The 27764-nt window shown below is 35.9% G+C and overlaps 1 protein-coding gene across 7 annotated transcripts in view; it reads right to left on the bottom strand.

Moving 5' to 3' along the window:
• Positions 1-27764, bottom strand: part of MLLT10 (MLLT10 histone lysine methyltransferase DOT1L cofactor) — a 212590-nt gene that overhangs the window by 52269 nt on the left and 132557 nt on the right. For 6 of the 7 annotated variants that reach the window (XR_008701429.1, XR_008701428.1, XM_055543773.1 and 3 more), the window contains exons 10-13: positions 14670-14922; positions 10317-10886; positions 4176-4220; positions 3307-3339 (exon numbers count right to left, since the gene is read on the bottom strand). Coding sequence is in view for 5 of the 7 variants with exons in the window: in XM_055543773.1 (XP_055399748.1) it covers positions 3307-3339; positions 4176-4220; positions 10317-10886; positions 14670-14922 (901 nt within the window). In the remaining 2 variants the exon portion in view is untranslated. The remainder of the gene's footprint in view (positions 1-3306; positions 3340-4175; positions 4221-10316; positions 10887-14669; positions 14923-27764) is intronic. The other variant, XM_055543777.1, reaches the window with a different exon arrangement.

The raw sequence follows: 27764 nt of genomic DNA, 5'->3' as shown, positions 1-27764 counted from the left end.
CAAGCATATATGGTCAAGCTGTGACAAAAGAACCAAGAACATAAAATGGGGAAAGGATAGTCTTTGCAATGAATGGCGCTGGGACAACTGGAAATCCATATGCAAAAAGATGAACCTGGATCTTATAGTCTACACAAAACCCAACTCAAAATGGATTAAAGACTTGAATGTAAGACTTGAAACCATAAAAGTCCTAGAAGAAAACACAGGTGATAAACTCCTTGATACTAGTCTTGACTATGATTTTTTGGATTTGATAACAAGGATCAGCACTCCTAACCCCCAGTTGTTTCAGTTGTTCACGGGTTACCTATATCTGATAAAGGGATAATATCCAAAATACGTAAACAACTCCTACCATTCAAAAGAGAAAAAATATCCGACTAAAAAATGGGCAGAGGATCTGAAAACATGTTTTTTCAAGGACAAACAGATGGCCAAAAGACACATGAAAAGATGCTCAACACCGCTAATCAACAGGGAAATGCAAATCAAAACCACAATGAGATATCACCCCACATCTGTTAGAATGGCCACTATCAAAAATATAAGAATTAAGTATTAGTGAAAATGTGGAGAAATGGGAACCTGTGTTGTAAGAATATAAACTGGTGAAGCTACTATGGAAAACTGTTTGGAGGTTCTTTTTAAAAAAACAAAACAAAGGCCTAACATGGATCCATTTCTGGGCATTTATTCAAAGAAGACAAAAACACTTAATCCAGAAAAGTATGTGTACCCCGCCATGTTCACTGCAGCATTACTTACAAAACCCAAGACATGGAAACAACCTAAATGTGCATCAGTAGATGGGGTGGAATGGGTAATGGGGGTCAAAAGGTACAAACTTCCAGTTATAAAATAACCCAAGATTTTAAAGAAAATCTGTGTTTATTATATTACTCCATGACATTAACTTCATGCACCATGCAGAGAAACATGACAATTGCCCCATTAAATTAATATAACCAGTATTTTGTCAGTTACTAATGGCAAAGGATTTCTGTGGCACCTGACAGTACTTACTTTTTTTTTTAACCCCGTGTAGTCAAAGCTATGGTTTTTCCAGTGGTCATGTATGGATGTGAGAGTTGGACTATAAAGAAAGCTGAGCACCAAAGAATTGATGCTTTTGAACTGTGGTGTTAGAGAAGACTCTTGAGAGTCCCTTGGACTGCAAGGAGTGAGTGAGTGAGTGAGTGAGTGAAGTCGCTCAGTCGTGTCCGACTCTTTGCGATCCCGTGGACTGCAGCCCACCAGGCTCCTCTGTCCATGGGATTCTCCAGGCAAGAATACTGGAGTAGGTTGCCATTTCCTTCTCCAGGGGATCTTCCAGACCCAGGGATCGAACCCAGGTCTCCCACATTGCAGGCAGACACTTTAACCTCTGAGCCACCAGGGAAGCCCCTGGACTGCAAGGAGATCCAACCAGTTCATCCTAAAGGAAATCAGTCCTGAATATTCATTGCAAGGACTGATGCTAAAGCTGAAACTCCAATACTATGGCCACCTGACGCGAAGAACTGACTCATTAGAAAAGACCCTGATGCTGGGAAAGATTGAAGGCAGGAGGAGAAGGGGACAACAGAGGATGAGATGGTTGGGTGGCATCACTGGCTTGATGGACATGAGTTTGAGTAAACTCTGGGAGTTGGTTATGGATAGGAACTCTGGCGTGCTGCAGTCCATGGGGTTGCAAAGAGTCGGACACGACTGAGAGAGTGAACTGAACTGATACTCTTCACATTTTCACAATACTTCTAGAATAAATTAATAATATTATTAATTATAATATTAATTACTAATATTCCAGAATTTAAAAAACAAGTCTAAATTTATGTATGCAAACTGAAAATGATGTTTTTATACTTTCCTATCAAAGAATGTTAACATATTCACTTTACTCTAAAGAATGCTGCTAATCCCCTTTCCTCTGGATACAAATGTTCAAGAATTCCTTTTTATCTGGAGTATTTATTCTAAGAGCTCACAATTCCAAGTTACACAGGAAAGCAGGAGTTATCTTTTAAATGTACCCATCAATATAATGCTCCTATGGGTTCCCCATCCCAACCACTTCCACCCTCAAATCAAGTGTCTGTCTTTATTCACCATGCAAGTCTCTTGCTGGCTATACATTTGTAAACATCTTACAATTTAATCCAAATACAATGCAAATCAATGCAAACTAAACTACATTAGCAAAACACTCAAGACTTCATGAAGTTAATGAAAATGTGCTGGGAAAACTGCCTGGAAATCATACTAACAGTACTGAACAAATAAGTTTGTCAGTTAATGACTAAAAATCAAAATCAACAAAAGGTGACAGTAGATTCAAGAGGTTTATTTTTTTGAACATCAAAAAGTTAAGGTTCTTGGAACTGAAGAAACATTTTTGCAAAATTTTATCTTTAAAGTAAAAAAAACTAATGGTAGCCTTTGCCTTAATATTCTGATTTCAGAACCTAATCCTATGAAAGATTCAAGTCTCTTATAAAAATACGAGTCCCAAATTGGGCATAATCTAAAAGACTTTTTTTTTTAAAGTTGCTTGGTTGTGTCCGACTCTTTGTGACCCCATGGACTATACAGTCCATGGAATTCTCCAGGCCAGGATACTGGAGTGGGCTGTTCCCTCTCCAGGGTATCTTCCCAATCCAGGTCTCCCATATTGCAGGCAGATTCTTTACCAGTTGAGCCATGAGGGAAGCCCAAGAACAGTGGAGACGGTAGACTATCCCTTTTCCAGGGATAGTCCCAACCCAGGAATTGAACCGGGGTCTCCTGTACTGCAGGTGGATTCTTTTACCAGCTGAGGTACCAGGGAAGCCCACTTATCTTTTGTTTAATCACTCAATGAAACAGAGAAGTATAATAACAAAAGTATTACGTTTTTAATCCTAAAATAAAATTCACATTCACAGTTGCAAAACAGCAGTTAATTCCTGAAGAAGAAACCAATAATCAACTGCACTGGTAAGAGAAGTTCAAAAGAACCAGGGGCAGGGGTGGGGGGAATGGGAGAAACATTTGCAAAACTAGAAAAAAGACTTTAATAAAGGAAAAACAACACTATCACCATTTTGCCTTACAAAGAGACAGTAAAAGCCAAACTGATGAACGAAGTTGACCTATTATCTTCCTATAGGCAATCTACAAAAAGTTTCACTATGGTGCTGAACAATTGATTCAGAGCTAGGTTTCATATCATCAATAGAACATGCAAGCTTTCAATTGGGATTCTCGACAAAAGGCAACCTTTGTAATAAACGAACCACCAGAGAAGATTCTAATAAAACTTACCATTGTGTATTGCATTCAGCAACTCTGAGAAAGCTTTTAAGTAAGGAAAAAAGGACTTCAGGTTAAGATCATTCTCAAACACACAGAAGAAATACATAGGTATAGACTGAATCAGTATAATAAAATCTCAATAAGTCTATCATGTATCATTACTTAAATCATTACAAGCTTGGCTCAGTCTTCACACAGTATGAATTTCTAGATATTGCATTTCATTTGCCAATATATTATCTACTAATTTGTATGCCAGATATAGTCATAATGATGATAAATTTCCTTAGTAATAAATATATGTAAAGCTACTTTTAAAAAGACATTTAGTAGTCTCATGTCTTTCTTGCTGAATGTCAGTAACAATAAGATACAATTCTATATAGGTAAATCCACCTTTGGTCACACTGAACAATATTTATCATTTAAAAAAAACACCTCATTTTAACATCTAACCTGATCAAACATTCTCATTTCCTAGACTTTGGAACAACAGTCTCAACATATGAAGTGGTCTAAGCAAAAAACGCTATCTAATGCCAATATACATATATGAACATTAAGATTAGTGAAAACCAAAATATTGAAAATATTACTTCACTGGGGAACAAAAGTCACAATTTCGCAACAGAAGCACCATATTAAAAGGCCAGTAATCAACAAAATTTGGTCTTAGTTTCACTGTAATATGTATTCTGAACACAGGACAGACAAAACAGCAAGTTAATCTATCACTGTAGGAGAAACCTACATAATTAAGAACCAACTGCATTTTAGAAAATTAAAACTTAAGGGTTCAGAGGTGGTGTAATATACTAGAAAAAGCACTAGAGTAGAAGTCAAAAAGCCTGGGTTACCAACCCAGTTCGACAACTTACTAGTTGTTGGACAAGCTCCATCATGCCGATACTGCATGGAAATTTCTGTTGGGAGGGAGGAGAAAGGAAATCAGCAAAGAAGTTGCCAGTGACTTAAGGGTAGAAAAGAAAGGGGCCAGAAAAACAGGAAAACATTCATCCAAAGTCTAGCTGAGAAGGGCAAATAGAACTGTGTGAACAGAAATTATAAGCCAGTAATTGGGATGTCAAGGGTACAAGGACCAAACAGAATGTAATTCTCACAGTCTTAACAAGACAGTGTAGAAATATGTGTGCATGCATATGTGGGCAAAGAATGAGGAAAAGACATAAGGGCTTACAAATGAATCTGTATAACAAATGTTTTAAGAATAAATAGATACACTACTATGAGGAAGTACAGTTAGGCTAGATAATTTTAAATAATTAGATGAGAACAATGTATCAAAAATATATGAATGCTGTATTCAATTAGAAACTGTAATTTAAGTATGAAAATTTAGTTTATATCTGAGCAGAAATCCATTATGACTTACTGTTATGTAAGTTTTATATAACTTACAGTTATGTAAAACTCATTAAACCACACTCAGCTTATTCTCTTGTACCTTTCATTTTTGGTGATTATAATGAACAAGCAATTACTTTTATTCCTTTACTCCTCCCTTATGAAGAGAACTAGCAGAGGGTGACATGAGGCAATAAAACACTGCTAAAAGGAAAATCTGCTCAGAAATCAGGAGTAAATTTCCGTATGATATTCCACATGAAAAAATAATTGATAAAGCCAGGACTAAGGGAAAGCTGTGACTCAAAAGATCTGGCCTACTAATCTGGAAACAACTGTTATTCACATGTGGCCACCACCACTGGCCAGTTATTTTTAAAGAAGGGATATCTGGGAATTCTCTGGATATTATGTTAACCAAAAACATGACCTGTAGGAACTATGTGTACCAGAGAGCCTTCCAGGCAACCATCATTCACGCATCTACCTCAAAAGTCAAGTCTAATCATGAGCCCACTCTGAATAATTTGAAATTAAAAAGTAAGACAAAGCAATCACTGTAATATTAAAGAAACTGATATGAGATACAGTTTAAAGATTAATCACTTAGGCCAGTTTAGTTTAAGTCCTTTCCAAATAACGCAAAAAGATGAGACATTGTGGGAGAATTTGCTGCCTTAATGCTTCATTAACAAATGCAATACAAGTGAGATTTTAAAAGGCAACTGAAGAGATAGACATGCTATGTTCTAGATAAATGGTATCTGCTTGGAATGGTGCTAAAAATAATCAAAGGACCTTGTGCAGAAAGACTTTGTCAATGGGAAATAAACTGGAATATGGCTACTCTGGCTTTTGATCTAATATTTTTATAGAAAGATAGCCGTAACATAGGGCCAGAAATTTTCATGTCATCAAAGACCCAAAAATATCAGGATTTTCTAAGAAAACAGATTCCAAGGTATTCACTAGTCTTAGCTGTATCCAATATCTTCTTCACTTATAATCCAATATAATCAATGTATACAAAATCGTTAACCTAAGTCATTAAGATAGATGTGAATTATATTCACTAACTGTATCTACTCCTTGGTTTACAGTACTGCATTACTAACTCTACTCTTATGAGTCTATTATAATAATACTTTATATCTTTATGATTCCCTTATTTGCTTACAGAACCAGTCTATTTTTTAATTAAAATATTTTATCAGAAAAAGACTTCTAAGTTTCACTTTACCAATATAAGTAGGTATGACATAAATAGGATCCCTTTCAAAGTTACATGGGCTCAAGTCAAACTTTCATAAACTTCATATTTCAGTAGAAACCAGAAGAAACTTCTAGAGGTGATCTACTCATATTAATAACTTATCTTTGTGATATCTTTTAAGAGCTTAAGAATAAGTATATAGCATCACAACAAAATTACTGCCTTTCCAGAATCTCTTTTTACAGCATTTATTACCACTCAAGAATTCCATCACTGAAAGACTTCAGGTATCTTAACTGAGAAAGGTATGACAGCACTCTATTAAAGAACGAGCGACTAAGACTGAAAAAAACAAACAAACAGGGAAGAATATACTCTGAAAGGGCAGAGAATGCCCAAAGAACAGAAATTAATGCTAAACTATTGACTCTTTATCAGTTAAAGAATACCAACTTTTTCTCAGAAAAAATAACATGTTGATTTCTGTGAAGAAAGAAATGCTAACTTTCATTTTAGTAAATCCTAAATTCTCCTAATGTGATTGAGAAAAACAGGAAAAGAGTAAAGGACAAATATAGTATGTCAATTCATCCAAAACTTTCAATGTTTTCAACATCCTAACTTTCAACATTTCAAAAGACCAGGTGCCTGTTAATACCTCAAAAGAATATATGTAGGAAAGAATTCAATCAAAAGTTTCATATATTCTATAAGCCAAAACTTACAACCTTGAGTAAATTTTGTGCAAGTCACTATAAAACAGTATGCTCTACTGTAATTTGAACATGTCATGAGAGAACTTTGACTACTCTTAAAATGCTATTTCTAACTAACAATTTTAAGAGAATCACATCATAAGGACTTGATTGTATATCTGCTTTATAACCTAGTGGTGGTAAACGAGGAAAAACCACCACCACAACAAAGGCAGCTGTCCTGTCTATTTCACAAGGTTGTTCTAAGGATCAAATGAGATGGTCATTAAAGAGTCCTTTAGAAACTCTTAGGTGCTCCAAGATATATAAGATATCATTACTAGAAGTTCGGACTTACTCTCCATAAACCCATCCTGCCCTGTTTAATCAACATTACTTCTATCCCACAAACACAAGCTTCTTGTTTTTATAAAGTTTACCCTTCAAATATACCTGAACTTTCTTTTCTGATAATAATACTGGTCTTCTTTATCTGCCTACTCCAAAGTACAATACAAATTTCATCTTGTCCATGGTCTTTTCCAGCTAATTATATATCCTAAAACTAGCCTGTAATACTACACGAAAAGCTTTTAAAAAAATAATTTCACTTGCAACCTGGTAAAAACTCTTGAAAGACAAGTACAAAACTACACAGGATACTACTAAACACATGGTACATTCTCAGAGATCACTAATTACTAACAGTGTTCACTCTTTTTCCTTTTTAATGTTTAGCACTTAATATGTTCAAAGCACTATGCTAGCAGTGGAGACAGTAGTGAACATGGCAAACACAGGCCCTAGCCTGCTGGAGCTAGGGTTCCAGTGCATGGCACAGCTCACCTTATAGCTAACAGGTGTATACAAGGTTGCCTGCATTGTTACTTGCACATGAATCTTTTAAAGAGAGCATCATGAAAAACTCTTGGTAACACACTACACAGTACATATTCCTCCTATGACTTATTTATACAGGAGAAAGTTTTCTGCTTGTACAATTACTAAGTGACTTCTCAATCTAAAATTAGTGCAAAAGTAAAATTAACATTTTCATACTAGTAGGAGGTAGTACTACTGCAAGTTAAAATTATTGGCTCAAATTTTCTTGTTGATCCCATTGCTTAAAGTATGACCAACAGTGTACTACCATGGTTTTAGACCCTCATCAACACCCCTTAAATTTTATAACTGTTACTGGAGTCAAGGAAAATGCATAGTCCCACCACTGAAAGCTGTGAGAATTCTGTTTATTTCTTCTTCTATATAATGAGTAATAATACTCTATGCAAGCCAGTGTGCAGCACAAGCTAAGTTTAAACAGCAGTTAGCAATCTTAACTTATGGTAAGACTTAATTCCTAAATATTTATGGCATTCAGCTAGCTTTTCTTAGGTAAGAATAGACTTTTTAGAACTAAGCTTATCAATGAGAGAAAGCTCTGATCTAATCATAAAACTTTTATTAAAATCTGTAAGATTAAATAATATATTACCTCAAATAGTTTTAAACAATCTTACTCCATAATAATAGCTTTAACAAGATCTATACAATCTTCAAAGTGATTTTAAAATACAGATTTAAGGGGGAAAAAATCCTGACAAGTCTAAACTTCGTGAAATAATATTTATAGGAATTTCTCCCTGAATTTCTGTTTTACCTACTGGTGAGGTAAAAGGGATACAAATTCATATTTTTCTGCCACAAACACTGCTCTCTCAACGTAATCACTATGTAAAGAATATGATTTCCACACCTAAAATCTCCCTAAATCAGTAACAGATACCAAAATCTTTTCAAGAGTGTAAACTGGTATTTTAAGTCCATTAATTTGAGGATGTGTATTTCAACTGGCATCCAAAGACAATTTCTGAAATTCAGTTAACACTCAGACTGTGCCCCTATGGATAGGACACTGGTGAGGATCTCTTCCTAAGAGCAAATTTACACCTAATTTTCTCAGTATGTTACTCACCTGATTCCTGTGCCTCTTTGCTAAAGATAAACATGAACTAAAAAAATTTTTTCCAAGGAAATCTGTGTAAATTTCTTTTTTGTGAACAGGGGCTATGGCTATCTGCTAAGCTCTTCTGGTCTCAAAGCAAATATACTATATAAATAACACATATATTGAAGGGTGCAAAATATTAAAATCTTTTCAATGAACTTATTTCTTGATGCAATTTATTATTTTCCTCCTCTAAAACAGTGGTTCTCAACCAAGGGCAATTTTGCCCCTTTCAGAACCCAAATGTTTTTTGATTGTCACTATGGGTAGTGGTAGGGTTTGGGAATCCTGATAAACATCCTTCAAGGCACAGGACAGTGATGCACAGCAGAGAATTAGCCCAACCAGAATATCAATAGTGCCAAGACTAAGGAATCTTGCTCTAAACCATCTTTAACGGTACTTAATCCTTCCATAGTTTCCACTCATTTCTCCAAAAAACCTGTCTAACAGGTCCACCACAGGCAAAGAAGCTAGCTATCAGAAATAAAAAGAGAAAAAAATCCCTGACCGTGTGATCTTGGACAATTTATTTTACCTAAGTCTCAGTTTTATCAGCTGTAAAATAGAGGCATTCATAGCCCCTATGTCATAAAACTGTCCTAAAGATTAAACAAGATAAAAAAGAATATAACAGATGGCAGTTAATAAGTTACTACTTTTCATATCTGACCTTCACACATGCTCTTTTCTCCCTTATAATGGTCTTTCTTACATTCACTTACTGAATTGTCTGTAGAACTATAGAAACTATACAAAATTCTATATTTGTAAAATAAACATGAATACTCTTCACTTAAATTCTATTTATTATTTTTCCATATCATTTTCCACCTATCTTCTCCATCTAACAGAACAGGCAAAATCCATAGTTTATTTTAGCCAAAATTGCATCATTTCTACAATCAGAAATCTAAAATTGAAACATGGGTAAAATTTACAATCAACACATCTAAAGTCATTTATCTTAAATTGAAGATGTAATATAAAAGATAAATGCTGACATTTAGCTAAGTTTCTGTCTTAAAAACACGCATCTTGAAATTTTTAAAAACTGAAAATAATATTTACATTACAAAGTATAAGTTAAAGGAGCATACCAATGTGGTAAATAACAGCATTTATAACTCCATTCATACCATGGTAAAAATGATGGTAAAAACTGGTAAACACAATTGAAAACAAAAATGATACGTAACATTTAAGATATCTCCTGAAATGAGATTTTTAAAGTCCATAAATTTAAATCACCTATCACTAACTGAAAAATATTCCAGATGGCGTTAATTCAACTAGAATTTGTGTTAGGAATTACTGAGAAAATAAAGACTAACTGAGGTTTAGGGAAAAGAAGCCCCAAAACAAATACCAATCAAAAATAGTGCAAACTCTCACACCGTAAATGTGAATTCTGAGTTGATTTCTAAAATTCTATGCAAGTGAAGCAAAAATAAAAAATGGGAAATCATTTCTAGGTGTTTCATAAGAAATGAATGACCAATGAACTGAACTATTTAGTCTATATTTAGTTAAGTAAAATTGGATTAGTGCCAAATGTCTTTTCCAAAGACCGAACTGTCCTACTAAGACAACATTTTTCATTAAGATAATTAAATGTCACTTAGCAACTCACAGTATTTTTATAATGATAGTTTAAAACAATTTGCTTGTGAAGGTAAAAGGAGGATGGTGGTGGTGGGAGGGAGGGGTGGAGGGTGAAACAAAGGGCTAGGCCTACCTGAACCAAGTGGAGAGGAGCCCACACTGAGGCTCTGCACACTCCCATTCCTGAGTGGCGTGGGGGATTTCTGAAGACTAGAGCTGGTTACACTTCCTGCAGCTGATGCTACAGACGACGTTGGTGAAGCAGAAGAAACTGAGAGATGAGAAACATTCTCTTGATTTTTGTTTCCTTTGGGTCTACCAGGCCCATGCTTACTTTGCTTATTTCCTTTTCTTTTCTTTTCCTTTACAGTTTCTTCTTCTATGCCAGAAGTTTGAGCCCGCTTATATCCTGCTGTAGGGAGGCTGGAATTACCCAAATCTCCAGGTGAATTTTCAAAGCTTTTAGGCTGTGAAATAACAGCTGAGGCTGAAGGGAGACCAATTATGGAACTAAAACTATTTACCCCCCCTTCCTGGCTTCCAGACTCTCCTTTATGTACATCTTTGGTTGATGATGACTGCTGGGAGTGAGTATAACTGTCATTACGCAGATCTGAGTCTGTAAAGCTCAAGAAATCCTGGGGAGACTGTACTGAACTTCCCGAAGATGATTTTACACTGCCTGGAGTTCCTGAAAAACTGCCTGTAGTGGGGGAAAAAAAAAAAATGGGGTAGGAAAAGAAAAAATCGGATGCAAAAGTTCCCATGAGCAGTAGAAATGATACAATCAGCAAAAAGAGAGGACGAAAAAAACTAACTATAAAACCAAGGACATCAGTATATAACTCAGCTAGATTTTTTTTTAAAGATTACTGAAATCAAGTTAATCTATAAAATTATACTTGTCATTTTATAGTTATTAAATTGATTAACTCTTGAATTACAAGCTATTACCTGTACAATTACCAAGATATGAGATGTGGTTTTGAACCTACCTTCCACTTTTACATGGCGGCATTCCTCAGCTCTCCCCACATGCCTTACATATGCTGAGGAAGGACTGAAGAACAGCTAAGTCTCAAGAAGACTTTCAAAAGACTGTGATCAAACTCTGAATGGCATGGGGAATTTCGTCTTTTGCAATTATGAAGATACCAGGATAAATGTTCCCAACATATAGTAAGAACCAAAAGATGTTGCTTAAGTAGTTAAGTTCTGAGTTTTAACTTCAAGATAATGTTGGTGAATATTATCACTCGGTTACATCTACCCCACCAAAACATGAATTTGATAAAACAACAATGATCACATGGAATAATCCACATAACTCACATTTCTCCCAGTCTACCTCTCATGAAGCTGCATAAAGAAAAGACACCAGCCACTTACATTTTGCTACTGCTTTTATGAAAGTAAAATCATAGGAGAGGCACCTCTCATAAAACTTCCAAAACTGCTTATTTCCCCCACTCTTTAGTTAAAGAATACTAGTAGCCCATCATGTCATTATGAGATATAAGAACCTCAAGGTTCTTATTTATCAGGTGAAAACTAATGGCTCTGATGAATAAGTTCAGTCCACCATTTCACTTTATCAAACCCTCTCGTCACACTTACCAAATGAAGTAACACACATTTAGACTCAGTTTTGACCACATAACTATTGTGTTTCATAAAACTAAACTATATCAGGTTTTAACTATTATACTTAGAAACAAAAGCTCAAAATGAAGTGTTCTATTGGCAGTGGAAATTCCAAGCTAAATACAAATTTTATTGCAGAGCACATTCATAGGTAATCACACATAAATTGACTTAAATATTCAGAAAGATATTTTTCCTTACACACAGAAATAATTTATTTTTAACTGAAGTCTCATGGTTTTGGTTTTTAAATTTTAAGTTCTGCTGAAATGGCTCATTTAGAAAACAATAATAGTTCTAAAATTTAACTTTTTCAAGAGAATATCTGCCTTATTCATTTATGAAATTACGTGTACGTCTGTGACCATTTTCCGGCCGTTTCTGTATAGAAAAATATACATATTAAGAAGCCATTTACATTACATCAATCTTTTAAGTATAACTGCAATTTGCCACTTAATTAGCAGCTATAAAGAAGTTCTTTATTATCCATTCTGATCTGTCACCATCTGTCTTTTTCCTGCATGTTTTTGTTTTTACAGCTGCTGATAAAAGCTCACAACAACAAGGTAAATACTTTAAAACATTTAGTATACGCAATACTTTAAATGTATATTTTCTAAAATTCACATACAATCCTGAAATTAAAAAAGAAAAAACACAATTACTTTCAACACTCTACTATAAATTTCAGCTTTTAAAACTTTTAAGAATGTTACCTCAGATATGAAAACATAACACATCTCTATCATATCTTAACAGAAGCAGGGAAAGACTCCAATGTTATTAAGTTTAAGAAAATGAGAGATTTCTTTTCTAAATGGATTAGTACTTCAAAGATACGATTAAAAGCTCAAAAATGCAATTTTAGCAGTACAAAATAAGGTCTTCGTTACAAAGAAGAAATAACTGAATTCTGCCAATCACATTCAAAATGTGAATGAAGTTACATTAAAAATTACAATTTTATGACAATTCCTTGGCAGTTCAGTGGTTAGGACTCAGCACTTTCACTGCCATGGCTTGGGTTCAACCCTTGATTGGGAAACTAAGATCCTGAAATTCGTGTGGCATGGCCAAAAAAAAAAAAAAAAACCTTCCAGTTTTACTATTTATTTTCCAAAGTATCATAAAAATAATATACAGTAAATTTATTACACACAAAAGAGCAAATTTAGCATTTTCTTTTCTATCTAACTTTTTGTTACATGAGGAAAAAGAAAAAAAAATTTAGGACTTGAAAATCTTGAAATCCAAAAATAACTTAAAATACATGAATATACTTTTTAATGAAGAGTTCAGTGACTAAGCAATCTTTCTCCATATTCAAATTCTGTCCTGGTAGATTATGGGTATAATTTTTATCATCATTAAAAGTTTGAATAGGGTAAAGGAAAAGACAGCTTTTCCCCTCGTTTACTCCTAGGAATATAAGGGCAGGATGGGAAGTGGGGGAGAGAAGGAGGCCTTTATTTTATACTTTATTAAATACATTTGTTTGGAACAGTTTTGAACATTTATATTTCTCAAAATATTTACATCCATGATAAAAATTATATAAAGTAAAAACCTAGAATATATGGCTAACTGATTGTAAAGTTTAGGTGAGTTATTTTGTTCTCCAGAAACAGTTCTGCCATATATTAAAAAAAACACACCATGCCTTGTTAATTCTGAGTATCAGTTAAATAGCTCATTATTTTTTCAGTATAAGTATGTCCCAAAAGCGGAGAAGGCAATGGCACCCCACTCCAGTACTCTTGCTTGGAAAATCCCATAGACGGAGGAGCCTATTAGGCTGCAATCCATGGGGTCGCTAAGAGTCGGACACGACTGAGCGACTTCACTTTCACTTTTCACTTTCATGCATTGGAGAAGGAAATGGCAACCCACTCCAGTGTTCTTGCCTGGAGAATCCCAGGGACGGGGGAGCCTGGTGGGCTCCCGTCTATGGGGTCGCACAGGGTCGGACATGACTGAAGTGACTTAGCATAGCATAGCATGTCCCAAAAGAATGCATAAAACATATTTACACTGGAAAAAAAAAAAAAAAAGTTGTTTAACTAAAACTCAAAATTGGGTATTTATAATTACCAAAAGATATGGGCCTTCCCTTGTAGCTCAGTCGGTAAATAATCTGCCTGCAGTGCAGGAAACCCGGGTTCGATCCCTGGGTTGGGAAAATCCCTTGGAGAAGGAAATGGCAACCCACTCCAGTATCCTTGTCTGGAAAATCTCATGGACAGAGGAGCATGGTGGGCTGCAGTCCATGGGGTCGCAAAGAGTCGGGCGTGACTGAGCGACTAACACTTAACTTATGTAGGCTGAGTAATCGTCTACTTTAAATGTCAAGCTTCATAATAAATATATTAAAATCAGTAATTATTATTTACTGAAAACTATTTAGCTCCCCTAAAAATTACTCAGTACTTGTTCACTTACTAAAAATGTATATTTTAACAGTTCTAGTGTTCAACTGGGAAAGATAAATAAAAGCAATTTATAAAATAGAATGACTTTTCTATTGAGCATAAAGGAAAGGAAAACTCCGGCTTTTATTGTTTTTCTCCCCAAACTTTTAACTTTATTCCACAACTATTTTAACATTTAAAAAAATTACAGTTCAACTTTAGAAGCACAGGTCATAACACAAAAGGAAAGTGAAGGTCCCAAAAACATTTTAAGAAAGAATATTAGTCTTTGAAGTAAACTTAGTATAACAACTAATCATAAAATAACCTCTAATTATCCAACAGTTATAAGCAAAAAGTAAATTCTTTTATAAAACTACTATTGATCATCAAAAGAACAAGTATTTCAACTAAAACATCGTAAGTAATACCTTGCTGGAAAGGACTAGCAGCTGATACAGTCGTTCCTGGATTTCTTCCACCAGGCTTTCTTCCCCTTTGACCTGAGCTGTGAGCTGAAGATTTCTTCCCTTTGCCCTCTGACCCTCTAGCCTCTGAAACATCTTTTGCACTAGTAGTGTGCGCAGAGACTTCCTGGAAATTTGCATTTGTAAATCGAGCTGCAGTATCTTCCAAGCGCTTCAAGGATCCAGATATAGAGTTGCTGCTAGTGCTTGTATAAGTCTAACATTTTGATTGAGAAAAGAAGTAAAAGGAAAAAGAATTTATTACAATTTGTCTACAAGCGGAAGAAAGATGGTACATTAACAACAAATAATTATTGGACTTGTAAAATAAAAATACGAAAAACTTCAGCTATAAAAATAAGTCAGTCTGCCTAAGAAAATCAAGCAAAAGTTTGGTCTGGTATAAATATTTCTTTTAAAAATATAGATAATTTATAACATGGCTGTTTGAGCATCAAACTGCAGCAATTAGTAAAAGTACCTATTACTTGTTTTATGTAGTGACTCAGAGTAAGCAACAGAAGATATTTGTTTCTCAAGAAGCATCATTTTCTACAAGAACATTCCACTTCTAGACATGAAATTTAAACCAGTTTTAGTGCTCAGCACAGGAAGGCAACACCTAGAAAGAAGCAAGGTACTACAATTTCATTAGTGGGCCACATGCATGAGATTGTAAGGATCTAGCCTAGGTCAGGGCCAAGAACTTTTAAAATTGAGGTGAAGGCTGCTTTTCAAAAGGGAAAGCTTAAAACCCCTGAAACAGAAACCATTTTTTCCAAATATTAAGTAGAGGAAACAGTTACATTTTGCATTTAAGATTTCTAAAAATTAAAAGTACAATTATACCATATAACTGATTCTCAATCAGTTGGGGATGGGGGCGGGGAAGGCAAGATAAAGACTGAGTAAATGGTTTTCAGTTTTTAATAACCATTTTAATATAAAGGTGTATGCAAACAATGACCAATTAAATAACTATGAAAGTATGATGCCAGATGTAAATTAATCAACATGCTTTGAAATGAAACATTTGTTTGATCCAAAGAGTGTTGTCATTGTTAAACTGGTGCCTGGACTATAACTAGACCTAAATTTCTGTTGAATAAAGAAATAACTTTTATAATCCATCTACCTGAAATCTCTGATGGAACACAAGTCAAAAATCTAAAAATATGCAAAACTGAAATTTCCCAAACATAACAACTATTCAATACAAAACATTGGATAAATTCAAAAAATGAGAAAATGACAATGATAAAATCAGGTTTGTTACCAAATCATTTTTAGCAAATCAATGTTCAAAGAAAGTAATAAGAGAAAACTTCAAATGTTCTGAAAACCAAATATTCTTTACTATTACTTTGCTGCTACATGCCTCTCCCTGGTGCTACAACCCATTCCATATCATCACATCCAAGAACAGATTTTCATCAACCAATACAAAAGACACAATATTATCTCATAAAAATTAATCACTGTTGTAATAAACTATAATCCACAAATAAAAACAAAGTTTTCAAAGTATGTTTCAGGAGAAAACAAACTCCCATTTAACAAACCAATCATATTTAAGCTGATTAAACTTCATGGATGACCTCAGAAATGTGAACCTTTCCCATCCAGATAACTCACTTTGGAAATCGCCTGAAATTTCCTTTTCAAATATTTTTTTCCCCAATTAATTCAAGTTGATTCTGAGGTTTCCATACCACTCATCTGACCCTAATGAAGTTTAAAAGTCATCTAAAGAAGACTTTAAATATGCTCAAACTACAGCACAATTGCACTCATCTCACACGCTAGTAAAGTAATGCTCAAAATTCTCCAAGCCAGGCTTCAGCAATACGCGAACCGTGAACTTCCAGATGTTCAAGCTGGTTTTAGAAAAAGGCAGAGGAACCAGAGATCAAATTGTCAGCATCCGCTCGATCATCCAAAAAGCAAGAGAATTCCAGAAAAACATCTATTTCTGCTTTATTGACTATGCCAAAGCCTTTGACTGTGTGGATCACAATAAACTGTGGAAAATTCTGAAAGAGATGGGCATATGAGACCACCTGACCTGCCTCTTGAGAAACCTATATGCAGGTCAGGAAGCAACAGTTAGAACTGGACATGGAACAACAGACTGGTTCCAAACAGGAAAAGGAGTACGTCAAGGCTGTATATTGTCACCCTGCTTATATAACTTATATGCAGAGTACCTCATGAGAAAAGCTGGGCTGGAAGAAGCACAAGATGGAATCAAGATTGCCGGGAGAAATATTAATAACCTCAGATATGCAGATAATACCACCCTTATGGCAGAAAGTGAAGAGGAACTAAAAAGCCTCTTGATGAAAGTGAAAGAGGAGAGTGAAAAAGTTGGCTTAAAGCTCAACATTCAGAAAACAACGATCATGGTATCTGGTCCCATTACTTCATGGGAAATAGATGGGGAAACAGTGGAAACAGTGTCAGACTTTATATTTTGGGGTTCCAAAATCACTGCAGATGGTGACTGCAGCCATAAAATTAAAAGACGCTTACTCCTTGGAAGGAAAGTTATGACCAACCTAGATAGCATATTCAAAAGCAGAGACATTACTTTGCCAACAAAGGTCCGTCTAGTCAAGGCTATGGTTTTTCCAGTAGTCATGTATGGATGTGAGAATTGGACTGTGAAGAAAGCTGAGTGCCGAAGAATTGATGGTTTTGAATTGTGGTGTTGGAGAAGACTCTTCAGAGTTCCTTGGACTCCAACCAGTCCATTCTAAAGGAGATCAGTCCTGGGTGTTCATTGGAAGGACTGATGCTAAAGCTGAAACTCCAGTACTTTGGCCACCTCATGCGAACAGCTGACTCATTGGAAAAGACCCTGATGCTGGGAGGGATTGGGGGCAGGAGGAGAAGGGGACAGCAGAGGATGAGATGGCTGAATGGCATCACCCACTCGATGCACATGAGTTTGTGTGAACTCCGGGAGTTGGTGATGGACAGGGAGGCCTGGCGTGCTGCAATTCATGGGGTCACAAAGAGTCGGACACGACCGAGCAACTGAACTGAAAGAAGACTTTTGAAGGTGTTCTTCATTCAGATATTCTATGTGTCAAATAAGGAAAAGGAGAGAAAACTGGGTAGAATGGCAACAACAAAAATAGACTAGCTTTCCTGGTGGCTAAGGGGTAAAGAATCAGCCTGCCAATGCAGGAGACACAGGTTCAATCCATGGGTCAGAAGGATTCCACATCCACGGAGCAACTACTCATGCACCACATCCACCTGAGCCTCTGCTCCAGAGGCCAGGAGCAGCAATACTGAGTCCATGTGTCACATAACTGAAGTGCAATGCTCCAGACCTTTGCTCTGCAAAAAGAGAAGCCTGCACACCAACACTGAAGAGTAGCCCCCGCTTGCCATAACTAGAGAAAACCCATGCAGCAACAAAGACACAGCACATCCTAGAATTAGTAATTAAAACTATTAAAAAAAAAAAAGGCTATCTGTTTCCACATATCCATCTAAATTAAGGCTAGTCAATCACCTTCAAGTTAGGCTTCAGCAGTATGTGAATATAGAGATGTACAAGCTGGATCTAAAAAAGACAGAAGAACCAGAGATAAAATTGCCAACATTCAAAGGATCATGGAGAAGGCATGGGCATTGCAGAAAAATACCTACTTCTGTTTCAATGATTACACTAAACCCTCTCACAACAAACAGTGGAAAATTCTTAAAAGAGATGGGAGTTAACAGACCACCTGAACTGCCTCCTCAGAAACCTGTGTGCAGGTCAAGAACCAACAGAACTAGACATGGAACAATGGGCTGGTTCAAAATTGGCAAAGGAGTATATCAAGGCTGCACACTGGCACCCTGCTTGCTTAACTTATATGCAGAGTACATCATGTGCAACACTGAGCTGGATGAATCAAACGCTGGAATCAAGACTGTCTGGAAAAATATCAACAATCACAGATATGCAGATGACATCACCCTAATTGCAGAAAGCAAAAAGGAACTAAAGAGCCTCTTGATGAAAGTGAAAGAGGAGAGTGAGAAAGCTTACTTAAAATTCAACATTCAAAAAACTATGATCATGGCAACCAGTCCCATAACTTCATGGCAAACAGAAGGGGAAAAAGTGGAAACAGTGACAGATTTTACTTTCTTGGGCTCCAAAATTACAGGAGATGGCTACTGCAGCCACAAAATTAAAAGATGCTTGCTCACTGGATGAAAAGCTATAATAAACCTAGTCAGCATATTAAAAGCAGAGAAATCACTTTGCCAACAAAGATCCTTCTAATCAAAGCTATGGTTTTTTCCAGTAGTCATGTAGAGATGCGAGACTTGGACCATGAAGAAGGCTGAGAGCCAAAGAATTGATGCTTTCAAATTGTGATGCTGGAAAGACTCTTGAGAGTTCCTTGGACTGCAAGAAGATCAACCAGTCAATCCTAAAGAAATCAACCCTGAATACTCATTGGAAGGACTGATACTGAAACTGAATCTCCAATACTTTGGCCACCGGATGCTAAGAGTCAATGCACTGGAGAAGACCCTGATGCTGGGAAAGATCAAGGGCAGGAGAAGAAGGTGGGTAGAAGGGGTGAAATGATTGGATGGCATCACCGGCTCAATGGCCATGAATTTGCACAAACTCCAGAAGATAGTGAAGGACAGGGAAGCCTAGCATGCTGCAGTCTATGGGGTCACAAAGCATCAGACACAACCTAGCAACTAAACAATAAGAAATCTTCCCAAGTCGCTTAATACGATATCCTTGCTTACCCCAGAACTATAAATATGTCCATAAATCCAACGAAAACATGATATTTGGAAGAAAAGGTATTACAAAGAAAGCAATTAATGAAAATTACACAAATTTTAGTGTCCAAAGTAGTAATAAATTAATCATAACATCGTATTTTTTATAAACCTCAACACCTAAGTTTCAAAAGACATCACAGGTTTCTTAATCAGAAAGAAAAAACTTTCAGCCAAAGATTCTACCACTTAAAAAAATTATACATAATGAAAAGGAAATAAAAGGCTCTACAGGTTTTACGCAAACAGTCCTCTACTTTAATGCCAAGTTTGTAACTTAAGAGTATTTGTTTCACAACATGCTATTTAAATAATATGGCACTGTGGAGTTCCAATACAACATACAATCAATCAAAACCAAGAAGGTGGAGAAAAAAAGTGCAGGCAAGAGGACAGCCAAGGGAAACACAATGAGTAGGCTCCCAACACACAAACCTCTGTTTTCTCAGTCAGTTTCACAACCTACATAACTCTTACATATAAGCATCTCACTGCTCTGAGAGCCATGATAGTGCTTAAAAATATATATTTTTCAAATAATTGGCCATAAAATGCAAATTGGCCATAAAATCCAAATGGTACTCAACTAAGTAAATATAGCCTTGCTTCTTTTCATTTCTACTAGAGATAAAATTGGGTATCTGGCTATAGTGACAGTCTTTAGAGAACTGCATTAACATTTTGTGATTTATAGGTAACAATGAATCTTTCAGGACAGACATTTAAAATATGTTTGATTTCTGTTTCATAGCTAACTATAATCAGTCCTCAGATTAAACCAACATACCTACTAAATAACATTAATAAGGAACAAAAAAGGAGAAGGCAATGGCACCCCACTCCAGTACTCTTGCCTGGAAAATCCCATGGATGGAGGAGCCTGGTAGGCTGTAGGTCCATGGGGTCGCTAAGAGTCGGACACAACTGAGCGACTTCACTTTCACGCACTGGAGAAGGAAATGGCAACCCACTCCAGTGTTCTTGCCTGGAGAATCCCAGGGACAGGGGAGCCTGGTGGGCTCCCGTCTATGGGGTCGCACAGAGTCGGACACGACTGAAGTGATTTCGCAGGACAAAAAATATTTCTAACTTCAAACCAAAATTTTTATATTCATAATTAGTCAAAGACTATCAGAGGTAACCAAAGAAATGGCAGTTACTTTTATAAAGGTATAGTTAGTTGTCTTATGTTTTATTCCACAAAGCTCTGTAATCCATGTTTGGGAGAGGAGGCACAGAAGGAATGAAAACGACTATAGCAATGCCTTCCACCAACATGATCAAACAGAATAATGTTGGTTAAATTTTTTTTAATTATGTACTATTCAAGCCTCTCATAAAATTCACAAATTTTTCAATAGCCCAATTCTTAAAATACAACACAGACACTACCAAACATGAAGCACAGAAACTGTAAACAAAACAAAAATATCCACAGAATGGGAAAAAATACTTGCAAATGAAGCAACAGTATTAATCTCCAAAATATACAAAGAGCTTATGCAGATCAATATAAAAAAAAACAACCAACCAACCCAATCAAAAAATGGGCAGAAGGTCTAAATAGACATTTCTGTATGTCTTTCAATGAAGACAGATTCCCTGGTAGCTCAGCTGGTCAAGAATGCACCTGCAACACAGGAGACCCTGGTTCAATTCCTGGAGAAGATTCCCTGGAGAAGGGATAGGCTACCCACTCCAGTATTCTTGGGCTTCCCTGGTAGCTCAGTTGAGAAAGAATCCGCCTGCAATGTGGGAGTCCTGGGTTCGATCCCTGGATTGGGAAAATCCCCTGGAGAAGGGAACAGCTACCTACTCCAGTAATCTGGTCTGGAGAATTCTGTGGACTGTATGGGGTTGCAAAGAGTCAGACACCACTGAGTGACTTTCATTTTTCAAAGAAGACATACAGATGGCCAAAAGGCACATGAAAAGATGTTCAGTATCATTAATTATTAAGAGAAATGCAAATCACAACTACAATGAAGTATCACTTGAAACCAGTCAGAATGGCCATCATCAAAAAATCTATAAACAGTTAATGTTAGAGAGGGTCTGGAGAAAAGGGAACCCTCCTACACTGTTGGTGGGAATGTAAACTGACACAGCCATTATGGAGGTTCTTTAAAAAACTAAAAACAGAACTACCATATGACCCTACAATTCCACTCCTAGGCAAATACCTGGAGAAAACTGTAATTTGAAAATTTACATGCACCCCAATGTTCACTGTAGCACTATTTACAATAGCCAGGACAGAGAAATAATCTAATTGTCCAACAACAGAGGAATGGATAAAGAAAATGTGGCACATAGAGACAATGGTATATTACTCAGCCTCAAAAAAGAACAATATAGGGACTTCCCAGAGAAGGCAATGGCACCCCACTCCAGTACTCTTGCCTGGAAAATCCCACAGATGGAGGAGCCTGGCAGGCTGCAGTCCATGGGGTCGCTAAGAGTCGGACACGGCTGAGCAACTTCACTTTCACGCATTGGAGGAGGAAACGGCAACCCACTCCAGTGTTCTTGCCTGTAGAATCCCAGGGACGGCGGGGCCTGGTGGGCTGCTATCTATGGGGTCGCACAGAGTGTGACATGACTGAAGCGACTCAGCAGCAGCAGTAGCAGCAGCAGCATAGGGACTTCCCTGGTGATCCAGTAGCTAAGACTCTGCATTCCCAATACAGGGAGCCTGGGTTCAATCCCTGGCCAGGGAACTAGATTCCACATGTTGCAACTAAGATCTGGTGCAGCCAAATAAATAAAATAAATATTTCTTTAAAAACAACAACAACAAGAACAATATAATGCCATCTGTAGCAACATGGACGGAACCAGAGATTGTCATACCGAGTGAAGTAAGTCAGACACAGAAAGAAAATATCATATGATATCACTAATCTGTGGAATCTATAAAAAGGGTACAAATGAACTTATTCACAAAACAGAAGTAGAGTCACAGATGTAGAAAACAAACATATAACTTACCAGGAGATAAGAAAAAGAGGGGTAAATTGGGAGACTGGGACTGACATATATGCACTGCTGCTGCTGCTGCTGCTGCTGCTGCTGCTGCTGCTAAGTTGCTTCAGTCGTGTCCGACTCTGTGCGACCCCACAGACGGCAGCCCACCAGGCTCCCCCATCCCTGGGATTCTCCAGGCAAGAACACTGGAGTGGGTTGCCATTTCCTTCTCCAATGCATAAAAGGGAAAAGGGAAAGTGACGACTCTTAGCGACCCCATGGACTGCAGCCTACTAGACTCCTCCGTCCATGGGATTTTCCAGGCAAGAGTACTGGAGTGGGGTGCCAGTGCCTTCTCCTATATATGCACTACTATATATAAAATAGATACCTAATAAGGACCTACTGTATAGCACAGGGAACTCTACTCAATACTCTGTAATGGCCTATATAGGAAAAGAAATTTTAAAAGACTGTATATATGTACATGTATAACCGATTAACTTTGCTATACACCTGAAACTAACAAAACATTGTTAATCAACTATATTCCAATAAAAATTTTTAATTAAAATAAAAACATGAAACACACAAAGAAGAAAGACTTTTTTAACGTGTCAGTGACCTACGGGACATTAAGAAGCCTAATTTACATGCTACTATAGTACCCCAAAAAGGTGGGGGGAGGTTTCAGGGACAGAAGGAAGGAGAAAAGGACTTAAAAATAGTTATAGCAGAGGGGAAAAAAAGAAAAAGTACTTTGAATAAATCTATAAAATTTAATGAAAACTATAAAACCTACAGATCAACTAACTCCAAGTACAAGAAATATGAAGAAAAGTCCATGAATGCACATCATAATTATAGTTATCACTAAAAACCAAAAAGAAAAAGAAAACTGTAAAAGCAGCTGGGGGTGGGGGGTTGTTGAGGGAAAATGTCTAAGTTCTAAGAAACAAGGATAAGGATGAAAACAGATTTCTCCTGAAAAAGATGCAACGTAAAAAAAGAAGAGCAAAATCTTCAATGTATTAAAAGAAACAATCATTAACCTAAAATTCTAAAGTGAGCTAAAATATCTTGCAAAAACACAGCAAAATAATTGTTTTACAGATTTTTTTAAAAAGCTGACAAAACTAATCACCAGCAGTTAATACCATAGTAAACACTGCAGGTGGTCTTTTAGGAAGGAGGACAACAACAATGCAAATGTGAATGTACACAAATTAAGAGCACTAGAAACAATAACTACATGGATAAATACAGAAGGTTTTTTTAATTACTTAAGTCTCTTTTTAAAGTAACCGATGATTTAGAGTAAAAATAGTAACAATTGTGAGGTTCATAAAATATGCAATAATTTTAAAACATCACAGAAACAGGTCCAAAGAAAAAAGGGTAGGAATGGAAGTATATAGTTACAAGGTTCTTATGTGGTATGTGAAATAGTGTAATATCTCTTGAAAGCAGACTCTGACAAGCTAAAGATGTATAAACCCTAAAGCAACCAATAAAAATAACACAATGAAGAATTATTACTAATCAGCCACAATGGAATCACCAAAAATGGTCAATGAGGAAAAAGAAAGAAAATGAAAAATGATGGGCAAATTAAAAAGGATTAACAAAGGATAGATTTAAATACAACCATATCAATAATCACATTACATGCAAATTACCTGAACACTCCCATTAAAAGGCAGAGATTATAACAGTGAAAAAAGAAATTCAAGACTTCATGTTGCCTACAAAAAAAACCCATTTAAACAATAAATACAGAAAGATATTAAAAGCATGGGAAAGACATAGCAATCTGACACTAATTCAAAGAAATCTGAATTCATAACATTAATATCAAAGTACATTTCAAACAAGGAATATTACCAGGATAAAGATGTTTATTCATCAAGAGGATATAAGAATCCTAAATGTTCTGTAACTAATAAGAGACCTGCAAAATAAATGAAGCAAAAACTGAAGAGAAAAAAACAAAGAAATAACAAAATGTACAGTTATAGTAAGAGAGGTTCATTTCCTTTTCTCAATAATCGAACAAGTAGAATAAAAATATAAAAATATAAATAAAGGACATAAAGAACTAGCAATGTAAGTCAACTTGACCTAATTCATGATTCATTCACATTTATAGAAAATTTTCATAAGAGCAGAACAAATAAATATTCTTTTGAAAAAGCACACATAAAAACCGATAATCCATGTTCTGTGTCATTTAAAAAAAAAAAATTGAAAATGAATTATAACACAAAGATATTGAATGAGAAATCAACAAGATGTGAAAAATTTCTAAAACATTTCAACAGTAAATGAAATGCTTCTAAGTAACCTACAGTCAAACAAGAAATCAAAAGGAAGCCATAAGATATTTGTTCAAATAAGTAAAATGAAAATACAAAATGCCAATATCATAATTTGTAAGTGGTGCTTAGAACAAAGCTTTTAGCCTTAAATGTCCATACTAGCACTTCTAGATTCTAGTCAGCATTTAATAAGGAACTTTGGATGGGAAGCCTTCATCCCATCCTAACAAGTAAAAAGCATAAGAAACTGAAAAGTTAGTAACTTTTTTTTGATGCATCAGAGAAGTCAGGCCAGAGGGCAAACCCCCAAATTGTGACAGACGGATACAGAGGATCACAGCATAGCCAAACAGAAATCTCCACGGCAACCAATATCGGAGTAGGAAAACCTCAAGTGTGACTAACAAATTGCAGAAGGTTCAGTGTGTTCAAGTCTGAGAGAGAAAAACACTCAGGACTCAATCATAGGGAAGCCCTCAAAGTTTTCAAGTTTCACCTCCAGGATACCTACCCAAGTCTTGATAGTGAATACCAGAAGAAAAAATACATGCATGCTTTCATTAGGGAAGGGGGGAAGGAAAGATTCTGAAAAATGCTAAGGTATTCTATTCTTCTTAGTAAGACCTGTTCTCAGGAATCTACCCTACCAGAGCATCATCTGCTGGAGTTGTATCAGAGCTTCAAGTAGGTGGAGGAAGGGAAATATCCAACTACAATCCCCACCTGATCCTGTCCCACCAAAGCAGGGTAGGGGGTGAGAATCACTCGTGGTTCACAGTCCAGGAGTACAGGCTCACCAAAAGACTGAGAACTAACCACAGGAATATAGAATGCTTTCTGCCTCTCTTAACATCACATTATTTAAAAAGGCCTACTTTTCATACTTGCTTTTATCCAGTATTTCATACACATCTTTTCACAAAAAACTATAAGGCACACTAAAAGACACATATACAGCATGAAAAGAATAAACAAACATCAGAACCAGAGACAGATATGGCAGGATTGTGGCAATTACCAGCCCAGGAATTTTAAAATTATGATTAGTATGTTAAAGGTTTTAATGTAAAAAACAGCATGCAACAACAGATGGATATTGTAAGCAAAAAATGAAAAAGAAACTCTAAGAAAAAATTAAAGAATCTTTGAGATCAAAAACTCTATAACAAAAATGAAGACTTTGATGTACTCATTAGCACACTGGGCAAGGCTAAGAAAAGCATCTCAGAGCTTGAGGACATGAAACTAGAAACTTCGAAAAACGAAGTCAAGAGAAAAAACAACTAAGAAACAAAGAACAATATCCAAGAATCACAAGACAACTATAAAAGGTGTAAACACAGTTGTAGTGGGAGTAACAGAAGGAAAAGAAAGGAACAGAAGTGATTTTGAAGGAATAATGACTAGGAATTTAACCAAATTAAAGTCAGAAACCCAATGACAGATCCAAGAAACTCTGAGAATACCAAGAAAGATAAAGGCCAAAAAGCAAGCAAACAAACAAAAGAACATAGGGACATCATACTGACAATGTAGAAAATCAAAGGTAACGGAAAACACTCTCAAAGAACCCACAAGGTGGACAGCTTTACCTACAAAGGAGCAAAGAAAAGAATTACAACTGACTTCTCTTCAGGAACAATGCAAACAACGGAGTGATGTAAAATATTCGGTGTTGAAGAAAAAAAGAAAACTAAAATTCTGCACACTGCAAAATTAGACTATAAGAGTGAAAGACAAAGACAAAAACGGAGGTAATTTGTTACTGGTAGCCCTGCCTTGCAATAAATGTGAAAAATTCTTCAGAGAAGGAAAATGAAACAGGTCAGAAACATGGATTTATAGGAAGAAGCACATCAGAGAATGAATCAATGAAGGTAAAGTAATTGATTTTTCTTATTCTTAATTGATTTTAATAGTTTGTTCAATGATATATTTGATATATAGTTATATATTCATATGCTATGTATGCCATGTGTAAGTGAAATGAATAACAGTATTGACAGAAAAGACAGGAGGTAGAAATGAGGAATACTTTGTTATTATAAGATACTTGTACTACCATGAAATAGTACAGTGTTATTGAATGTAGCCTTAGATACACTGTAAAGACAGACTACAAACATGAGGACAACCAGGAAAGAGGAAAAAAAAACAACAACTGATATGTTAGGAATTGAGACAAAAAGAAATCATATAAAACATCCACAAAAAACCACACAAGGGAGATAACATGTTAAAGACAAAAAACAGGAACAAAGACCAAGAACAACAACAACAACAAAGTAATCTGCTTTTGTAGATACCAACCTAAACTGTATCAACAAATCACTCTAAACATAAATGGTCTAAATATACCAATTAAAAGATAGGAATAGTCAGAGTGAATCAAAAAACAAGACTCAAGTGTAGTAAATATAGAGACAATGTGATTAAAAATCACTGGATGTAAAAAAAAAAAAAATCAATAAATGGAAGAATATATGCCACACAATCACTAATCTGAACAATCCAAGAATAGCTATATTTCAGACAGAACAGACTTCAGAGCAAGGAAAGTTAACAGCAATAAAAACTGACATTATACACCAATAAAGTTATCAAGACTACAAGATAACACAGAAGTCTTTCATGTGTTTCTGCCTGACATCAAAATACATGAGGCAAAAACTGACAGAATTACAAGAGATGAAACCACTCCTGTAAGTAGAGATTTTAACATCTCTCTATCAGAACTGGACTAATCCAGTAGGCAAAAACTCAGTAAGGACATACTTGAACTGACCAACATCATTAATCAGGTGGATATAACTGACATCTACAGACTACTGTATCCAGTAATAGCAAAACAAATATTCTTCTCAGACTCACATGGCACATTCATTCACCAAAACAGATCACACTGTGCACCATAAAACACACTTCAACAAATCCTAAATAGAAATCTTATAATGTCCTAAAC

The sequence above is a fragment of the Bubalus kerabau genome, chromosome 13 (genome assembly GCF_029407905.1).
Source record: "Bubalus kerabau isolate K-KA32 ecotype Philippines breed swamp buffalo chromosome 13, PCC_UOA_SB_1v2, whole genome shotgun sequence".
In the NCBI taxonomy this organism is placed as follows: domain Eukaryota; kingdom Metazoa; phylum Chordata; class Mammalia; order Artiodactyla; family Bovidae; genus Bubalus; species Bubalus kerabau.
This window is presented reverse-complemented; position numbering and strand designations above follow the sequence as displayed.